This window comes from Hippopotamus amphibius, chromosome 2 (genome assembly GCF_030028045.1).
Source record: "Hippopotamus amphibius kiboko isolate mHipAmp2 chromosome 2, mHipAmp2.hap2, whole genome shotgun sequence".
Classification (NCBI taxonomy): domain Eukaryota; kingdom Metazoa; phylum Chordata; class Mammalia; order Artiodactyla; family Hippopotamidae; genus Hippopotamus; species Hippopotamus amphibius.
In genome coordinates, this window is record NC_080187.1 from 183,907,633 (window position 1) to 183,928,351 (window position 20,719).

Sequence of the window (20,719 nt, forward strand, 5' to 3'; positions counted from 1 at the left end):
GGGCTCAATAGTTGTGGCTCATGGGCTCTAAAGCGCAGGCTCAATAGTTGTGGTGCACAGGCTTAGTTGCTCCGCGGCATGTGGGATCTTCCTGGAGCAGAGATCAAACCCATGTCCCCTGCATTGGCAGGTGGATTCTTAACCACTGCGCCACCTAGGAAGCCCAACTTTTTTCTAATTCACTATTTTTTAGGGAAATTTAGGTTTACAGCAAAATTGAGCAGAAGGTACAGAGAATAATAAGCTTTTATTAACCAAATTTATAGCAGTTAGAGATGTAGACCAGATTTTTAAAAGATCTCATATCCCTTTCCTGATATCAACTTTTAATACTCAGAATGTTCCTTGGAGATCTAAGAATTAAGGTATAGGGAATATAGTCCTAAAGAATATTTCATCCAAATCATGATGAAGCTTGATTCTAATAAGCAGCCCCACTAAAGAGAATATCACTAATAAGTGGGCTAGTTTGTTTTTTCTCGATTCAGTACATTTCAGCGGATTTCCATTGAGAGAAAGTTTTAAACTGAAAAATGAAGATTAAGATTAGGTTAGTCTCTGATAAAATTAGACAGTGTTAGAATGATGACTGGAGGAAGATGTAGAATTTCTTTTTTGGATATCATGCATAAAAGATTACAGGTGAGGAAAAAGGTAGGGTATAAGTAACATACAGAATAGACTTAAAATTATTAATTTGATCCATTAATGTTTTTTAAAATTATTATTTTTAAAAAAAATCTCTTTGATTCTATGGTAGTAGAAGTTATCTCCTTGATTTGGGAAAGAATTACGTATACCTTATTGGACATCTAAATTGATAAAGATTTTACATGAAGTTTTAATATTTTTCTCTTAGTTCCGAACCAGAACAGAGGACTCCAAAATCCAGTTCCTCAACAGATGCAAAGTAATTCTAGAATTACTGTTTTTGATGAAAATGCTGATGAAGCTTCTAGCGCGGAATCATCTAAGCCTGCAGTCCAGCCATGGATAGCACCTCCTGTGTCCAGGGCCAAAGAGAATGAGCTGCAAGCTGGCCCTTGGAACACAGGCAGGCCTTTAGAATACAGGGTAAGGACTCTTAGATCGTTTATTTGCTGACATGACAAAGACTTCAGAGTTAGAGTAGAGGAGTATTTTTAGCATCTCTTTGAATTCCTCTTGAATAACTAGGTGGGGTCTGCATGTGTTGTGTCAGAATGTGAAACCATGGTAATTTTAGTTTTATTCTTCATCAGCAGCCTCGTGGCAATACAGCTTCTATGACAGCTGTACCCTCTGTGCTTCCCAGCTTTACTCCATATGTGGAAGAGACTGCACAACAGCCAGTTATGTGAGTTTGGTTTCCAGATATTCTGAGGTGGGAATTATTAAGAGTGGGCAGGGCCACCTATCCTAGTTCCTAAAGGCATTTTCTTCTTTGTGGGGATGAAAGTAAGCTAAAGTTTTATTTCCTATATTTATTTATTTATTTTTTTGAGTATGTTAGGGCTAAAAGATCATTTGTTAATATTGTTATTAAGGAATAAACTCAGTAGGTTTATATTTACATTGCTGTAGTTAAAGATAGTCACTGTGATTTAAGTGAGATGTTCTACCTTTGTTATTGACAGTAATGAGAAATTATGCCATTTTTTCCTCGTAACCTGCTTTTTCTTTCTGGATGTCTTTTTCTTCCTAACTCTTGGCATTTCTGTTTACAAGAAAAAATATGATAGGTGATGATTAGATAATCAGGCAGTCTAAGATTCAGTCTAGTATGTAACATTGTGGAGTTCTAATATTAAGTCCTATTTTGTTTCCCGTTGCAAGAATTTGCTCATAACTAATCTATAACCCCATGCATATGCTAGGTATGATGTTTGTGTGGGATTTTCGTAGAGTCTTTTATCAGTTGAGCAAGTCAAGGAAGGCTTTTAAGCATGTAGGTACTTGGACCATTAAAGATTCTGATCCTGTATGTAAAAAGGTACATAAGAAAATAAAAGATATATAAGTGATTCTTTTCTTTTTTTTTTTATAAATTTATTTATTTATTTATTGGCTGAATTGGGTCTTCTGTTGCTTCACGTAGGCTTTCTCTAGTTGTGGCAAGCAGGGTTACTCTTGGTTGCAGTGGGCAGGCTTCTCATTGTGATGGCTTCTATTGTTGTGGAGCGTGGGCTCTAGGTGTGCAGGCTTCAGTAACTGTGGTATGTGGGCTCAGTAGTTGTGGTTCACGCGCTTAGTTGCTCTGAGGCATGTGGGATCTTCCTGGAGCAGGGCTTGAACCCATGTCCCCTGCATTGGCAGGCAGATTCTTAACCACTGCGCCACCAGGGAAGTCCTATAAGTGATTCTGATCCATTGTCCAGATTGAGAACATCTGCCCCATCCTGAGTGAGATACTTTATGCTTCATTCTTTTCAAACCTATATTACCACTCTTATTCTTCCCCCTCAGCTGAGAACATGGAATTTCATATCATCAGTTCCCTAAATGCTATATTCCTAACTCTAATTCTTTGGGGTCTGAACAGTGGGAAATGGGCTATATTGCATAAGTTAACTTCATTTCATACACTGGGTTTGATTTAGATGTTTCCATAGACATAGAAAACTTATGGTTACCAAAGGGGAAAGGTAGGAGGGAGAGATAAATTAGGAGGTTGGGATTAACATATACACACTACTATATATAAAATAGATAACCAACAAGGACCTACTGTGTAGCACAGGGAACTATATTCAATATTTTGTAATAACCCATAAGGGAAAAGAATCTGAAAAAGAATCTATATGTATATATATACATATATATGTATGTATAGCTGAATCACTGCTGTACATCTGAAACAAACACATTATAAATCAACTATACTTCAATAAAAAATAAAATAAAAATAAAAATATTAACCTCCTTAAAAAAAAGATATGGTATTCAGGTTTATTTTTACCTATAAGTAATATAAGCCATCCGATGACCTTAACTTACACCTCATTTCCTTCCTCATAGTAGTACTCAGAACATAATTGTTGGTGGACCATGTAAATTATTTTTAGCCTCTTTTCTCAATCTTTTTTTGTTTTTGTTTTTTTTGGAATCAATCACGTATAGCCTCACTACTGACATTGTCCCTGTGTTCTGTCAAAACATAAGAAATAACTCATTTGATCTGTATGGTGAATAATAATTATCTTGCTTCTTTTAGGACACCATGTAAAATTGAACCCAGTATAAACCACATTCTAAGCACAAGAAAGCCTGGAAAGGAAGGAGATCTCCTGCAAAGAGTTCAAAGCCTTCAGCAAGAGTCTGAGGAGAAGAAAGAGAAGATGATGTATTGTAAGGAGAAGATTTATGCAGGAGTGGGGGAGTTTTCCTTTGAAGAGATCCGGGCTGAGGTTTTCCGGAAAAAATTAAAAGAGCGAAGAGAAGGTATGTGTATTGATCTAGTTCAAGTTTGTAAAAATAACTTAGTTGTAGGAAGATTGAGTTGATATGTTAAGTCTGAAGAAAATTTCCTCATTGTGTGTACCTTTATGTGATGCTTCTGTGGTTTCTATGCTTCTCCATTTAAGCTGAACTTCCATTGTTGCTTTCCATGAAACCCCTGGGGAAAAATATTAAGCAACTAAATTTATCTTCAAAATAAAGGAACTGCATGACCAATTCATATTTCCCTGCAATAGGCAGACAGAAAAGTGCTTTTCCTAATATTTCCTAAATATTTCACTTTACTTTTAATACTTTGCCTGAAATTTCTCCTAGGGCTTATTTAGGTTAACATACTCAGTCATTTAGATGATAGTTGTATGTACTGTTTATTAAAGACATTATGTTCTTTCTAAGTTAAGGGAAGCTCACTGTAAATTGAAAAACTGGGAATTTGGGGAAAGTGGGAAGTGGTTCTGATTTTGAAGCCTAGAAGTATTTGGGAGCAGGAGGTGTCCAGAATAGGCTAAAAGTAGGAAAGCATAGCATTTGGAGCTTAAGGCATTAGAAGATGAGGGAGAGTACAGAAGAGGAGGTAGGCAAGGGTCCAAAAATAAATTTCATCCCTTTAGACATTTTGACTAGGATCTATACCAAGAAAGAGAAATTTTTTTTTTTTAACACAAGCATCCATAGTAACCTACTAATGCAGCTCAGCTCACTTAAGGAGATGTGCCATTCATAGGGCTAGCTGGGAAGCTTAACCATCATTTACAATTTGTTTAGGAAAAAAAATCATTTCAGAGTTCCAGATGACAAGTTAGAAGCAGATGTCTGTAAAGCAGACTGTAAGTTTGGAATTGCCTTATTTGTTACATCAACTAGTGCCTTCCAAGGTTGACAGAAGTGCTCTGGGCTCAAATAATTATTGAAAAATGGAATCTATGTGTCTAGGTAGGAGACAGAGAATGGTTAAAAAGCAAAGAGCTAGTTGTGTAAAGCTTTTTAAAAGTGGGAACCACCACAACAAAGAAGTAGGCTAGCAGAATAGCCAAATATAAGCTGGGAAAGGAACTAGGTATAGGTACTTAGATTAAAACTGTTTCCTAAAGGGATGGCTCTAGCTATAACCAAATTTATAAAAGTAAAATAGTACATTTTATTCTCAACTAACCAAAGAAGGACCTGAGCTAGGGTTAGTTGGGATTTGAAGCAGAGCGCCCTGCAGCAAAAGCGACTGGACCATCTCTGCACCATCTGCTGTTTGGCAGAGGCGCACTGAATGTTCTAGACCCTGGAATCCCACTGTCTGAGGAGCCTAGTTAAGAAGTATTGACCTCTGAGGATATTTTAATACTCGTTTCCTAACCTTGTCTCTGAATCTAGTTTGTACTCTTATAAATCCTCATGCCTATAAGAAAGTGGTTTCTTATATTGAAAACTAGCTTCAAAGATTGTTGCTAACTTTCACTCTCAGGTAGAGATATGAGAAATGAGGAAACCACAGGGTGGGCCTAAAGGCAAGGCTGTTATCCTTTCTTCCCATTGCTACTTCCAAACCATTTTCCCCCTCCTCCTTCAAAAACCTTCTTTCGGATTCATGTCTCCCAATTTTTTTTTCTACCACTTAAGCCTCCATAGTGTTCTCACCTCAGACTTTTTAGTCACTCTCTGTCACTCATGAACTGACTAAGCATCTGGCTCATATCTTACTTTCTACCCCTACATCATTCACTATATTGTATTTACCTGGTAGAACCTCAACCCTGATTAAATCTAGCTGTCTGCTCACACACTGTACCTGCATCCAAGTATTGATAGTTTAAATGTAGCTGGAGGAAAATGCAACTATATGTATTGATCTCATTTTAAATTCTTGACCACACAGCTCAAAATGAGCATTTATCAGTGCCTGTCTTATTAGTTTCCTGGTAGGTGAATTTCTTCTTTCTGCTAAACAACTAATTTAATTTTCTTTCATATTTTCAAGTCTACATCCCTGTCCCTCCTCACCTATAATCCCATTTTCTAACTTCATTGAGAAAATAGAAGGAATGTAATGGTAACTCTGTTTTCTTCCACCAAATCTGTCATATCTGCAATCTGTACCTATATACTCATTCTTTCGGTTAAAATTAATGTTCCTCTTCATCAAAGGAGTGGTCCTTTTTTCTTCCCCTTCCAGTATTTTCCTATTTTACTAAACCATTCTCACTAATTTATACATATATACTCTAATGTCTCCATTCTTTAAAAAAAAATCTCCGTTACCCTCATATTCTTCTCCAGCTACTACCCCATTTTTATACTTCCTTTCACAACAAAATTTTGGGGGAATTGTAATCTTCTTTACTGCCTGTTATTTCTTTAAGTATCCCTTCTATTCCAGTGATCACAGTGACCAGAAACATCCTTTTTGCCAAATCCAATGGCTGTTTCTCAGTCCTAATCTTGACTTCTTGGCTTTATTTGTCACAGCTGATGAAATACTACTTTATGAAATGCTTCTCTTGGCTTCTTCCTTGATGTGTATTCCTGCTCAGTGTCCTTTACTACTGTTCTTCCCGTTCAGGATCTCTTCCTGAGGCCCAGGGGAAAATTCTGAAATATTCCAACTATCTTCTCTTTCAACAGCTATCTTTAGGTAAGGGATTAAATACTATTTACAAGCCATGGACTCTCAAATTCATATCCCCATCCCTGACATTTCACCTGAACCCCAGACTCATATTTTGTTGCCTGCGTCTATTGGCTATCCTAATAGACATTTTAAACTCGACATAACTGAAAACAGTTACTGGGACTTCCCTGGTGGTCCAGTGGCTAAGACTCCGCACTCCCAATGCAGGGGGCCCAGGTTTGATCCCCTATGCTACCACTAAAGACCCCGCATGCCTCAACTAAAAGATTCCTGCATGCTGCAACTAAGACCTGGCACAGCCAAATAAATAAATATTTAAAACAACAACAAAAAAAAACCAGTTACTGATTTCTGTCACAAACCACACCCCAGTATGCAAATGTATCACAGGCTTCCCTATCTCAAGAAAAGGCATCACCATGCACCCAGCTGGTTCAAGCCAAAAAAAAGTCCAGAAGTTAACTTTGCTCCTGCTTTCCTTACCATTCCCCCACATCTAATGAATAAGCCTATCAACTTTACCACCAAAAAATTTCATAGATCTTTCATTTATCACCATTCCCATTATTACCTCAATCCAAAACGTCTTTTTAGCTGGACTACTGCAGTTAGACTTTCTGCCCTCATTCTGGCCTTACCACAGTCCATTTTGTTCACAGCAAATTATCTTTTTTAAAAAGTCAGATCATGTCACTCCTTTATTTAAAATTCTCCAGTGTTTTTTCATTGTCTTAGAATGCAGTACAAGGTCTTTACGCCTATATGATTTGACCGTTGCCAACCTCTCCAACCTCATCTTTTACTATGCTCTCTCTTTCTGTGCTACAACCATGTTGGCCTTCTTTTGGATCCTTGAACATAATAATCTTGTTCCTGCATTAGGGCCTTTGTGCCAACTAGTCCCTTGGCCTAAAATCTTTCCCTAGATCTTCATATGACTGGTCCCTTTTCATCCAGGTTACAGCTTTATAATGAAACTTTCTTAGGTGATCTTCCCTGATCTCTGGTCTTAAGTAGCCCCTGATCTCTATCCCCCTACCCAGCGACACATTCTCACATCACCTATTTTATTTTATTTTTAACACTGATTTTTCTTGTTAATTTCTGTGTGTGTTTCTTCCAAATTGAATGTTAGCATCACATGACCAAGGACTTTGTATTATGTGCCACTAAAACCTAAATTCTAAGAGTTCTGCTTGGCACATAATAGATATTATGTGTTTTATTGACTGAATAAATATTAAAGACCTAGATGTCAAGTTTAGGACTTTGCTCCATTTGTATCATTCTCATCTGTAATGTTAACATATATGTTGAGGACATGAGTCCCAAAGACAGTTTTTGACAGGATAAATTGCTATGAGGCGTAATGCCTCAGCCGACCTTACTGTTTCTAGCTGAGCTACTGACCAGCGCAGAGAAGAGAGCAGAAATGCAGAAACAGATTGAAGAGATGGAGAAGAAGCTAAAAGAAATCCAAACTACTCAGCAAGAAAGAGCGAGTGATCAGGTTATTCTGTTTTTCAATACATACAACTAATGCTTATTGATACAAATTTAAACAATATAAAAATATAGAAGGTAAAAGTCTTGCCAGGGCCCACTCAGAGTTTCTGATAGTTTCTTCACTATTAGTGTCAGTAAAGTTGAGCAGGAAAGTAATTTAATAGGTGACTTCAAATGGAATCTGTGGCATATAAGTGATGTAATTTATTGACTTCTTAGTGTACTCTAAATCACTATTCTGATACTTCTGACTTTAGATTTTTATTCTAGTCATGTTCCGTTAAAATGAGATTAGCTAAAGAAATTTAGTGTGTATTGGCTTGCCACTACTCCGTTGAGTATAACAGTACCAGTTTATACTGGGAACATAAATTATTGGGAAGAACTTTTGTGGTACAGACATTTTATATGGTTAATAGATGTCTAGGGGAAGAGTATAGTAAAGCTAATTTTGGCACTAAAACTTGAAAATAGGTAGCAGTTTCTAGATGCGCAGGACTCATTAATTTTGTTTATTTAATGAAAATAGCAAGAAGAGAAGATGTCTACAAAGGAGACAGCTGAACTGCGAATTGCATCAAAGTTTCAGGAAGTACCAGGAATGGCTCTTTCCAATTCTGTTTGCCCAGTAAACTCTTGTGCCAGGTAGGACCACATTGGTGGAAGGGATGATGCTTACAGGAGGGCATTTAGAACCAGCCTTTGACTCTTTAGTGACTTGAAGTCTCCTTAACTTTTTTTTAGTATCAAGACATGAATTTTTTCAAGTCTTTGTCACAGCATAAGCTTTTATGCTGATGAGGGAGGTCTGGGTACTGACTTTTTTCCGTTAAAAAAAATACGTTTCTTATAAAACAATCAAAAAATTTTTTAAATGATTCTACCACCAACAGATGACTAGTATTAACATTGGTATACTTATTTGTTTTGGTTTTGTTTTATAAAAATGAAAGTTTACCATTCTGTCATCTGTTTATACAGTTAATATAACAACTTCTGCTATCAAATATAGTTCTGTAACAATTTTAATGACTGAAGGTTCTATCTTAAAGAATTTGGTTTGATGGTACTAGAATATTTTCTTTATCTTAGAATGGAGATTATATTGAATAAAAAAGCCTCTTGGACTTTTAAGAATTAAGTAATTCTTTCTGTGGGTACTAAGCACATGTTTTAAAACAAGTTTCTTTACAGGGAAACTTCACTTGCAGAAAACATTTGGCAAGAACAACCTCATTCTAAAAGTGAGTTTTATTTGACAGTCTCATGAAGAACTTACTGATAACAAATGCATTATGTAGCAAGTATAAATTCTTTTCTTGATTGTGATAAAAGGAGTTGAAAGAAAGCAAACAGAGGGACTAGGTATTGTTATCTTTCAGTCATGGAATTCAACATGATTCAAAATAGGTTAGATATTTGAAAGGATATTTTTTTAAAATAACTCATTGCTTTAAAATATTTGGTTTAAATGTAATTTATACTAACTACAAAATAATCTTCCACTTCAGTGTACTCTAGCTAAGCATATCAGTAGCACCCAGCAGCCAAGACTGGAAAGTGGTTTTTTGGAAAAAAGAAAGGGAAAAGCTTAAAACTAAAGCTATTTTATATTTAAATTTGTTGTCTTTTCAGAAACATGTTAAAAGTGGTAGAGAGATGAATATCCACCTATAAGTAGTTTAAAAAATTCAGTAGAATTTGATTAAACCTCTAATTCTAACCATCAATTTATAGGAAATGCAAAGCATAGAAGAATATGTGAAGCAAGAGAATATAATTAGCAAAAAATCCAGCATTATATGCCTGGCAACCCAGTTTCTAAAACAAAAAATTAATAGCAGAAACAAAAACCCTGTAAAGTAAAAACAATTTAAGAGGCATTTCAACTAGTCACAGTGTATGAATTTACTTTGCATTCCTAATTCAACTTTCTAAAAAGTTTTGGTAAAATGTGAAACTTCTGACTGGTTATTTGAATACAGAAATTGTTAATTCTGTAGGTATGATCATCTTTTGAGATTATGCTTTTTAAAAAGAGGCTATCTCTTTAAGAAATATGTACTAAAATATTTACATATGCAGTGATATGGTGTTTTGTGTTTGCTTCAAAATAATCCAGAGTTGAGTTAGGTTTGGGGGAGTAGTTGTGGGGAATAAAGATGAAACAAGATCATCCATGTTTAGGTAATTGTTATTACATGATCTCTACTTTTGTGTATTTGAAATTACGTATAAAAGACAAACAAAATTGTCTTTCTGCTTTCAAACACTAAAAATGTTAATTGACCTAGTTGTCTTGAAGAGTAGGGCATTTACTCTTAACAGTGTAAATTTAGTCTCTCTTTCTATAGGTTCCAGTGTACCTTTCTCCATTTTTGATGAGTTTCTTCTTTCAGAAAAAAAGACTACCAGGTTTGAGGGGGTTTTTAGTTTTGTTTTGTTTTGACAATTAAAAGTTTTCTAATATTATAAATGAGGATGAAATAGGGGGTTACTGTTATCTATGTTAAGAGAAAAATTGCTAAATGAAATATGTCTTCTTCCAGTCCTGCAGATCCCCCACAGGTTTTAGTGCAACGAAGACCCCTTGCGATTCTCAAAACTTCAGAAAGCATCACCTCAAATGAGGATGTATCTCCAGATGTTTGTGTAAGGAGCAATATCCCTAAGTTTATATAAATGGACTAGTGGATAGTTTCATTCAATTCTCACAGAAGTTTAGGGTTAAAATGAAAGTCACTGGCTTGAAATAAGCACGTGAAGACGCTCAACACCATCTGTTATCAGAGAATGCAAATCAAAACCACAGTGAAATACTACACATATGCATTAGGATGGCTAAAATCAAAAAGACAAAATAACAAGTGTTGGTTAAGTGAGGATGTGAAGTCACTAGAACCCTCATACATTGCTGGAGAGAATGTGAAATGATTCACACTCTTTGGAAAACAGTTTGGCACTTCCTCAAATGTTGAACATGGAGTTACCATGTGATCCAGCAGTTCCCTCGTAGGTATATATCCAAAAGAATTTAAAACATCTTCACACAAAAAACTTTACATGAATGTTCACAGCAGCATTGTTCATAATAGCCAAAAAGTGGAAGCAATCCAACGTTCATCAACTGATGCATAGATAAACAGAATGTTGTATATCTGTACAAAGGAATATTATTCAGCTGTAAGAAGGAATGAAGTACTGATTCATCTTACAACATGGATAAACCTTGAAAACACTTTACTAAAATGAAGCCTCACACAAAAGAACACATATTGTATGATTCCGTTTATGTGAAATGTCCAGAATAGGCAAATCCATAAAGACAAAAAGTAAATTAGGGATTTCCAGGGGATTAGAGAGAGAGTGGATTAGAAAGTGGCTACAAATGGATATGGTGTTTCTTTTTGAGGTGGTGAAAATGTTCTGGAGTTAGATAGTGGTGATGATTGCAAAACCTTATGAATATACTAGAAACCACTGAATACACACTTGAAAAGGGTAAATTTTTTGGTATGTTAATTATACCTCAAATTTTTAAAGTGGGGAAAAATCACTGCCTTAAAAGCCAAGGATCTTTTGTTCTTTTTATATAGAATGTTTTTTGTGGCAATGAAACAGTTATATGAACCAACTTTTTTATTTTTTTTATTTTTATTTTTTTGGTAATATTCTGTTTTAACTACTGTGAACTAGAGACATGATAATACTTAGGATAAAGAGACCCTGCGTAGTCATTCAAGACAAAATAAATAAAACTTTATCATTGACATTTCATTGAAGTTTTAAACCAGCATCTGGAAACTTTGTCTTGAAATTGAAGAGAACTGAATATGTTTAATCTGGTGACTTATATGGGGAGACATGATCAGTAGCTATAGTGATTTAAAACAGTGTGTTCTCCACATCCTAGGGAATGAATCAAACATGTTTTTCTTTTTGTTTACTTATTTATTGAGGTATATTTTATATCCATAAACTGCACAAATATTAATCACACAGTTAGGTGAATTTTTATATATGTGAATACCCATGCAGTCTTCACCCATATCAAGATACAGAAAATTTCCAGCAACCCAGAAGAACCTCAGGTGTCATTTATGATTAAAGGTGCTCAGGACCCATTCCAATCATACTGAATTGGAATTTCCAGGGATAAAACCCAAACATGTATTTTTGTTTGTTTTAAATACTTTCCCAGGTAATTCTAATATAGGTAATCCACTGACTGCTATGAAAAGATAATGATGTAAAAGAGTAATTTTTATATACTGTGTTCTGGAGAATACTACCAGAGAATGGATGGATAGGCTGGATTTGGAGGCAGTGGTTCTAGATTCAGCTCTTCAAGGATGGACTGAATTAATAAAGGGGACTGATTTATTAAAAGGGTAAATCTTAATCTAGTCTTTTTGTCTTAAACCTTTTACTTGAATTTTGTTAATAGGTACCTACAAGGATTTTTTCCTCTAAAAAAAAACATTTTTAAAATGTCTAAACTAATAGGGCCATAAGTAGTATTTGCATAAAGTGTATTCTTAGACTACAAACATCTATTTTACTCTAAGTTTACAATTTTTTAGTTTCATTTTTTTTCTAGTTCTGTCTCTCACCTCTACTTAATAACGTTGAGTCTGAAATGCAGAGTATATGTCATATTGATAATGATCCAGAAAATTAATATCTAGTATCTATAAGGGTGAAACAAAATAGGCACTCTTGTGTACTTCAGGTAAATGTATAAAGTGGTACAATCTCTCTGAGGGCAGTTAGGTAATATGTATAAAGACCCTTAGTGTTCCATTGCCTTTTTGACCTGATAGTTCTACTTTTACAAAGTATTCCTAAGAAAATTAATATATTCCTAAAGATTTAAATCTACAAGAATATTTAAAATAGTTTTATGATAGTGAAAAACAGGGAGTAACCTAAAACGGTCAAATTCTGATAGACCCACAATGTTACCATGATGTTTTTAAAGAATTTTTAATAGCACAGAAAATATACTGAAAAATGAGAAGGAATAATATAGACTGGCATATATGCTATAATTTCATTTGCTTTAAAACCTCTTTTCAAATGAGTAGAATATGCTTGTGCGTGTATCCTACCAGAGGTAGCAGTTGCCTCTGGGGAGTAGTAACTGGAGCAGAGACATGGGGGGGGATCAGGTGTGGGAGGGAGACTTTTTTACTATATATCCTTTTAAACTAGTCTTTTAAGCTATATACTTATATTACTTTTAAAGGCAAAAACATATTTTAAATGTTTTTCATTATTTTATACTTTTTTCCCCATATTTTCTACCATGATCATGAACTACCTTTAAGAAATAAAATAGAAATTAAATATTTGTCATAGAAGAAGGCCTAAAATTAAAAGCTAGGAGGATTGCAGATTATCAGAACATATTATAGGTCAAAGCCAGAAGAAAAATAGTATTAGTTCTCTAGTTCCTAGGTGAAATTGGTTGGGAAAAAAACATTGTCCAGTATTTTTCCTTTGTGTGGAGAATCCTCACAGTGTATTTTTTGATGAAATATAATTTGCTGTTTTCATAATACGAAACCTTTTTCCTCAAATGTAATGTCTTTTAAATTTGTGTTTTCTCTAGAGATTCTGACATGATACTTTTGTATCCTGTGTTAAAAATCACTTAAGTAATGTGTCTCTTTCAGTAAAAAAGATAGGCTATTCATATGCTCATCGAAATGTTTTAGCTAAATTTTATGTGGTTTTTATTTCAGGAGGAATTTACAGGAATTGAGCCCTTGAGTGAGGATGCTATTATCACAGGTTTCAGGAATGTAACTATTTGTCCCAACCCAGAAGACACTTGTGACTTCGCTAGAGCAGCTCATTTTGCATCCACTCCTTTTCATGAGATAGTATCCTTGAAGGATCTCCCTTCTGATCCTGAGAGATTGTTGCAGGAAGAGGACCTAGATGTGAAGACTTCTGAGGACCAGCAAACTGCTTGTGGCACTATCTACAATCCAACTCTGAGCATCAAGAAGCTGAGGTGAATAGAGATTACAGGTTATACAAACCAGATTGTTTGAGGGCTCTCTTTTTCTGTGTCTTCTTGTCACTTATAGCAATCAATTATGAAGCTTTTACTACCTGCTGGGTACTGTGCTAAGTGCTTTACATGACAGTTGGGTTCCTCCAGATAAAGTGTTAATGGAATATAGAAATTTATTTGAATATGAGGGTTAAAAGAAATAAATTTTGCTGGTTATGGTATCTGAGGAAACTCAGCAAAGTGTACCTGATTGGTAGAGAAGAGGCATTTATTTTTCCTTTAATATTGAGCTTAAAATAATGGTACAGTAGCTTGATGCTAATTTCAAACAGGCAATTAGAGACATATTTTTTTAAAGTATCTTTTTATAGAGAGGTGGAAATGAATAAAAAATAGGGGGGATGGCATAGAGAGCCGGGGACTAAGCCCTGTGATCTGTCCATATTTAAAAGTCACCTGATTTGGGCTTCCCTGATGTCACAGTGGTTTAAGAATCTGCCTGTCAATGCAGAGGCCGTGGGTTCGATCCCTGGGCAGGGAAGATCCCATATGCCACAGAGCAACTAAGCCTGTGCGCCACAACTATTGAGCCTGTGCTCTAGAGGCTGAGAGCCACAACTATTGAGCCCATGTGCCACAACTGCTGAAGCCCACATGCCTAGAGCCTGTGCTCCACAATGAGAGAAGCCACTGCAATGAGAAGCCTGTGCACCACAGTGAAAAGTAGCCCCTGCTCACCGCAACTAGAGAATGCCAGTGTGCAACAACAAAGACCCAACGCAGCCAATAAATAAATAAATTCATTTTTTAAAAAAGAATTACAAAAATAATAGTAAATAAAAATAATAGTCACTTGATTTAAACTAATTCCAGTTTTAAGAATATTCTGTAATTTGACAGTTTGTGCTTTTAAAACTGTATTTTCAACCTTTTCCCCTGACAAACTTTTCTCACTTTTTCTAGCATGTATTCACCTTGAATAATTTCCCTTTTTCTTTCTTGACCTTTGCTTACCGAAGAGTTAAAACATCCAAAGAAGGGATAAAGAGGAAGAAAGTTAGTGTCTTGGTTCTTCTTGGTCAGTTTAGAATAGAGGTAGAAAGGCCTTTGCTACAGACTAGGCTAATAAGCATAAACTTAATGCTTGGCATTGCTTGTCAACCAGGGTAGATAGTTACCTAGATTCTGATTGTGAATCTTTGTTTTTTTTCCAGGAAAATAATGGGCTTTAAAAGTGAGACTGTTGAATAGCAAATAAAATGATAATAAAGACAAGTTGATGTAAATTATCCCTTTGAGGATTGACTCATTTCTGATTCTTTTAGCCCAATTATCGAAGACAGCCGTGAAGCCACACACTCCTCTGGGTTCTCTGGATCTTCTGCCTCAGTTACAAGCACCTCCTCCATCAAATGCCTTCAAATTCCTGAGAAACTGGAGCTCACTAGTGAGACTGCAGGTAAGTTCATATATACCACTTGTGAACAAATATCTACATCCGTGTTCAGTGAACACATATTTATCAGAGCGAACCAAGGTATATGTATTTCTTCTCTAGAAGAGTTGCCATAAATTGTGAAATCTTCAGAATAAATGAGTACTAACTGAATTCAGTATCATAAAGACCTAAGGTAGATGAGTATTGGTAGGTTAGAAGTGTTGACCATGCAATCTTGGTTTTTTTTCCCCTCCTCTGTTATAATGCCCATTTTAAATTTTTGGATAATTTTGTTTTTCAACTTTTTTTTCCCAGACAGCCCTACTCAGTCACCCTGGTGTTCACAGTATCGTAGACAACTACTGAAATCCCTACCAGAGCTGAGTGCATCTGCAGAGTTTTTTGTAGAAGATAGACCAATGCCTAATTTGGAAATAGAAAAGGAAATTGAATTAGGTAAGTGTCATTGAATGCATGTCCCTTTGTTTATGACAGGATACAAATAAGTGATTATTTGTACTTGAATTTGATGCTTAAGCACAATCAATAATTCTAGAATGTAAGAAATAGCATTATAGAAATTGACACATTGATAAGTTCATGTCCCAGTAACGATAGGAATTCTGTCTTCCCCTCTTTCAATTTTTTTTCCCCCTCTTTCAGTTTTTAACAAATGATTTTGAAAAGTAGTCTAAATGCTACCAACTGGCAGATATAAAGTGCCTTTAGCCCGTAAGCCAGGAAGTAAAAGCTAGGGGCCTATCCATATTCACAGTGATTTTTAAATGGAATCAAACCTTCTCAACAGATAATGAGGATTATTGCATTAGACAAGAATACCTGGTATGTGAAGATTACAAATTATTCTGGGTGATGCCAAGAAACTCTGCAGAGTTAACCATAATAAAGGTGGGACTTATTCTTTTTCAATTACTTTGTAAATAATGTTGGTTGAAGCAGTAACTGTGGCCCCATGGTACCATCAAATCCTTTTAAAGATCTATAAGCTTCCTTATAGGAAAGTCAGTGACGGGTAAGAAATCACTCACCATTATATGCCAAAATCAGATATCAAAAATGAGAGGGTATTGTGTAAATCTCTCAATGTGTCCAAACATGTTAGGTGTTCTATCAATTTTATCTTTTTGAGGATATCTGGCTTGCTCCAATCTGGACCAGTTACATTCTAGGCTTGACACATACACACATTCACACACTGTATTACCTTGAAATTTCCATTCACCATCATCCCAGGGATTCACATTACCTCTTTTTTATACTGAATGCCTAGTTACATTGGATCCCATTTTTTTTCTTCCTTCTTGGTTTAAGTCCACATATTTTAGTAGCTTCCTAAGAAAGGATGCATAGGATGTAAATTTTTTGAAACCTTACATGTCAGAAAATTTCTTATTCCACATCTTTACTTGATTGGTAGCTTGGCTGGATATTAGAATTCTAGATTCAAAACTTTTTTTCCTTAGAATTTTGAAGATGAGCTCCATTAGCTTTTGCCTTCTAACCTTGCTTTTAAAATCTTTCGCCATTCTCTGTGTGATTTTCTTTCCCCCACCTCTTTGGATCCTTGTAGGATCTTATGTTTGTCCCCCGTATTATAAAATTTCACAATTACATGCTTTGGTAAAAGTCTGTTTTCACCCATATGCTAGGCACTTGATGGCCATTTCAATCTGGAGACTTCAGTTCTGAGAAATTATCTTCAAAGAAAAAATTATTTCTCCCCCCCCAGTCTTTTCTGTTTTTTTATTCCAGAATTCCTTTTATTAGGATTTGGGGTCTCCTAGACAGATTCTTTAAAAATCTTATCTTTTTTTCTCTTATTTTCTCTTTGTCTTTTTGCTTTACTTTCTGGAATATTTCGTCAACTTTATTTTCAGTCTTTTAACTGGGTATTTCTTTCATCTTGTGTTTAATTTGTAAGAGCTCTTTTTTATTCTCAGAATTTTCTTCTTTGTAGCATTCTGTTCATTTCAAAGATGAAGTATTCCTTACCTCTCTAAGTATATTAATGATGCTTTAATTTTTTTTCTTCCTGCATCATCTGTTGCCTTTTGTCTGTTTTGATCTCTGTCTTTCATATTAGAGGCTTTCTTCGAGTCTGACTTTCTCTTCATTTTTAGGTTTGAGACTCTAGAAAGCCAGTTGAAAGCTCTGTGTATATGGAGGGACCTTGACAGCTGTAGATGTCACTGTACAATAATCTCACTTGGCCATTTTGTTGGAAAATCCCCAATCTTTGGGTCTTTTCTCTCTCTCTTTTTTTTTAATAATTTATTTAGTGTTGGGTCTTCATTGCTGTGCATGGGCTTTCTGTAGTTGTGGAGAGTGGGGCTACTCTTCATTGTAGTGCGCGGGCTTCTTATTGCAGTGGCTTCTCTTATTGCGGAGCACAGGCTCTAGACATGAGAGCTTCAGAAGTTATGGTGCATGGGCTCAGTAGTTGCAACACGCAGGCTGTAGAACCTGCGTTCTACAGTAGTTGTGGCGCATGGGCTTAGTTGCTCCACAGCATGTGGGATCTTCCCAGACCAGGGCTTGAACCCATATCCCCTGCATTGGCAGGCGGATTTTTAACTACTGCACTACCAGGGAAACCCCTGGATCTTTTCCTTTGAGCTTATCAGATTCCTCAGAGAAAACTTCTGGTTTCCCACCTAAAGCATGTAATCCTGGCTGCTAGTCTCCTGAAAGCTACATGGGGAAATTAGTCTGGTGAGTAGAAGGGCAGGAATGTAAATCTTAACATTTGACATATAATAAACTTTTTCCTCTTTTCCACATGGTATTCCCAGCCTCAACAGTGCATGGCGTCCCCTAGTCCAGAGCCCTTCTGTTTTATATTCTCTAGGAATAAACTTCTGGTCTTCAAGAATGAGAGAGAGGCAGTTGCTAGGCTGGGCTACAGGAGCAGGACTAACTTTCTCTTTAACAGAGTTCAACCACTCCTGTTTTAGCTCCACCTTCAGCCTTACTTCTATAGGTAATTAGTGCCAACAGGTTTTACATTATAAGGAGATGGGCTTGTAGTATAAATTTGGTTGCTGTCAGCTTTCTCCACTGCTAGAATCAGCTTTCTTAAGTATGTTAAGTGAATTGTTACCTCTTACTATTCTCCTTCAGGCTTTCAGAATTTCCTGCTGCTCTGTCTTTAACTATAGATTTATGCCTTTTAAAATATCCTTTTACTGCTATTTCTGTTGGGATACTGGACAGGCTGGAGGGAATGTTTTCATTCTGCCAACCATAACCATAGATTCTAATGGCTCTTATTATTTTTTTAAGCTCTTTATTGGAATATAATTGTTTTACACTTTTGTGGCTCTTATTTTTAAAACATATTTTCTTCCAGGTATCGTCTCAACCTGTCCCATGGGACTTTTACATCAACTTCAAGTTAAAAGAACGTTTAAATGAGGAGTGTGATAATTTATGTAGCTGTTATCAATACCAAGATGGCTACATTGTTTGGCACCAGTATATAAACTGCTTCACCCTTCAGGTTTGCAATAATATTAAAACATATCAATTAAAGTCCTCAAGTGGAGAGATTTGTGCTCCATTTAGCAAAGGAATTTAATACAGAATTCCTGTTAATCTTCTAGAAATAGACCAATTAAATTATGAGTTAAAAGCATTATTTTCTTTTCCCAAGTTACTTTGACCAAGAAACTCTTTTAACTTTTTATTATGTCAATTTTCAACCATATACAAGTAGACACAATTGTGTAATAACCTGGTCATCTAACTATGATCATCACCAGCTCATGGCCACTTTTGTTTTAAATTCCTTGTCTAATTCCAACATCCCTGCCATGTCTGGTTTTGATGCTTGTTCAAATTACATTTTTTGCCTTTAGTATTCCCTTGTAATTTTTTCTTGATAGCCAGACATGATGTACTGGGTAAAAGGAACTACTGTAAATAGGCCTTTAGTAGTATGACGATAAGATGTGAGGGGAGGGAAGGTGTGGTGCAGTGCTATGAGTTATCATCTTTTCTAGTGAGCCTATGCCTTTGGACTGTAAACTTCACAAGTTTCTTAGTTTCCTACCCCCATACCCCCCACCCCCTGGCTTAGGTGGGACAGGATGGCTGGAGTGGGCTGGAACTGGGTATTTCCCTTCCCCAGGTCAGGTAGGCTCTGATAATACCCCTGCAGGTTAGGCTCTGATTAACTAGTTTCCCCTGAAGACAGGCCTTGTTAAAAAGAACAGAGTGCTCTGGTCTATTTCAAATGATTCTTTTTCCCCTCCCCCTGCTGGAAGCACTAGGGGAATTTTTCTACTGTATTTACTGTGAGAACCTGGTCTGGCTGGTGGAGGCAAAACTCACAAAAATGTGGGGGTTCCCCCTATACTTACAGGTCCTAGGAGAGTTGTTGGTTTTTCAGTGTGCTCAGCTTTTTACATGTTAGGACGTAGTGGCAACTTCCAGGCTCCTTACATGAGGAATGGAAACCAGAGGTCTATTTTTGCCACCCTTGTTTTATCTGTGCTATCCCCCTGGATCATTTTTAGAACCCAAACACAATATATCTTTTTTTGGCCATGCCATGTGGCTTGCAGGATCTCAGTTCCCCAACCAGGGACTGAACCCGGGCCCTTGGCTGTGTAAGCCCAGAATCCTAACCACTAGGCAACCAGGGAACTCCCCACAATATATAATTTTATTCTTTGGAATGTTCTTAGGAAGGTTTTACTGTCTTTTTTTTAGTTAAGTGTTTCCGAGGTTTTTATTTCTCATCTCTCATTTTAAATTAAAGTGTAGTTGATAGACAATGTTATATTAGTTTCAGGTGTACATAGTGATGGTTTTGTTGCAATTTTGATGGTAATACGAATTCTCCAAAATGGTTGCAATGATGGTATTTTAAAACTACCATTTATAGAGCACCTTTTATGGGCCAGGCTCACCCTTGATGCTCTTCATCCATTATTTCATTAAATCCTTATAAACAATCTCATTGAGGAGCAGCATTGTTAAAATGGGACAAAAACCCAACCTACAAAGGAGCCCACATTCTAATAGAAAACAACAAGGAAGAGTACAAAGCAGCCGTAAGCCAGGCACTGAGTGTAAGTCAGCCCAATTTAAATAGTTTTCTATCCTTCAATTTCCAGGATCTTCTTCAACATAGTGAATTTATCACCCATGAAATGACAGTGTTGATTATTTATAACATTTTGACAATGGTGGAAAAACTACACAAAGCAGAAATAGTCCATGGTGACTTGAGTCCAAGAAGTCTGATTCTTAGAAACAGGTTGGTCCTTTTCATTCTCTTACAATTCTATCAGCTTTGTCTTAAAACATGGATAGTTGCTGTTTTCTTTTGCCTTTTGATAAATGCTATATTAATGAGCACAGTATATTAAGAGAATATTTGCTACCTAAAAGTCAGAGTCAGTAGTTTAAAAGAATTCAAAGAAAAAAACACATTGAGGAAATAATTCAGAAAAAAAGAATTAACAACTCTATTGTGATGGTTCCTGTCAAGAAGAGATGTAAAATATAATATTTGGGGAAATGTGAAGTAGATTGTCTAGTCTTTCTTTGTGTGGGGCCAGTGTGGAACTAGTGAGGACGCTAGCAAAACTGAAGCACTGCTCAGTTTCAAAGACCAAAGCTTAGGTCACACCAAATTGAGGTAATTGCCAAGAGAAGTAGGTAA

At 36.0% G+C, this 20,719-nt stretch overlaps 1 protein-coding gene across 3 annotated transcripts in view; it reads left to right on the top strand.

Moving 5' to 3' along the window:
• Positions 1–20,719, top strand: part of BUB1B (BUB1 mitotic checkpoint serine/threonine kinase B) — a 52,632-nt gene that overhangs the window by 26,719 nt on the left and 5,194 nt on the right. The window contains exons 7-20 of one of the 3 annotated variants that reach the window (XM_057721646.1): positions 860–1,074; positions 1,245–1,336; positions 3,194–3,420; positions 7,456–7,568; positions 8,094–8,209; positions 8,759–8,808; positions 9,919–9,979; positions 10,114–10,216; positions 13,312–13,586; positions 14,915–15,048; positions 15,343–15,483; positions 15,836–15,936; positions 18,398–18,547; positions 20,169–20,311. In XM_057721646.1, coding sequence (XP_057577629.1) covers positions 860–1,074; positions 1,245–1,336; positions 3,194–3,420; positions 7,456–7,568; positions 8,094–8,209; positions 8,759–8,808; positions 9,919–9,979; positions 10,114–10,216; positions 13,312–13,586; positions 14,915–15,048; positions 15,343–15,483; positions 15,836–15,936; positions 18,398–18,547; positions 20,169–20,311 — 1,921 coding nt within the window. Of the gene's footprint in view, positions 1–859; positions 1,075–1,241; positions 1,337–3,193; positions 3,421–7,455; positions 7,569–8,093; positions 8,210–8,758; positions 8,809–9,918; positions 9,980–10,113; positions 10,217–13,311; positions 13,587–14,914; positions 15,049–15,342; positions 15,484–15,835; positions 15,937–18,397; positions 18,548–20,168; positions 20,312–20,719 lie in introns of all 3 variants that reach the window. The other 2 variants (XM_057721645.1, XM_057721647.1) reach the window with 2 other exon arrangements.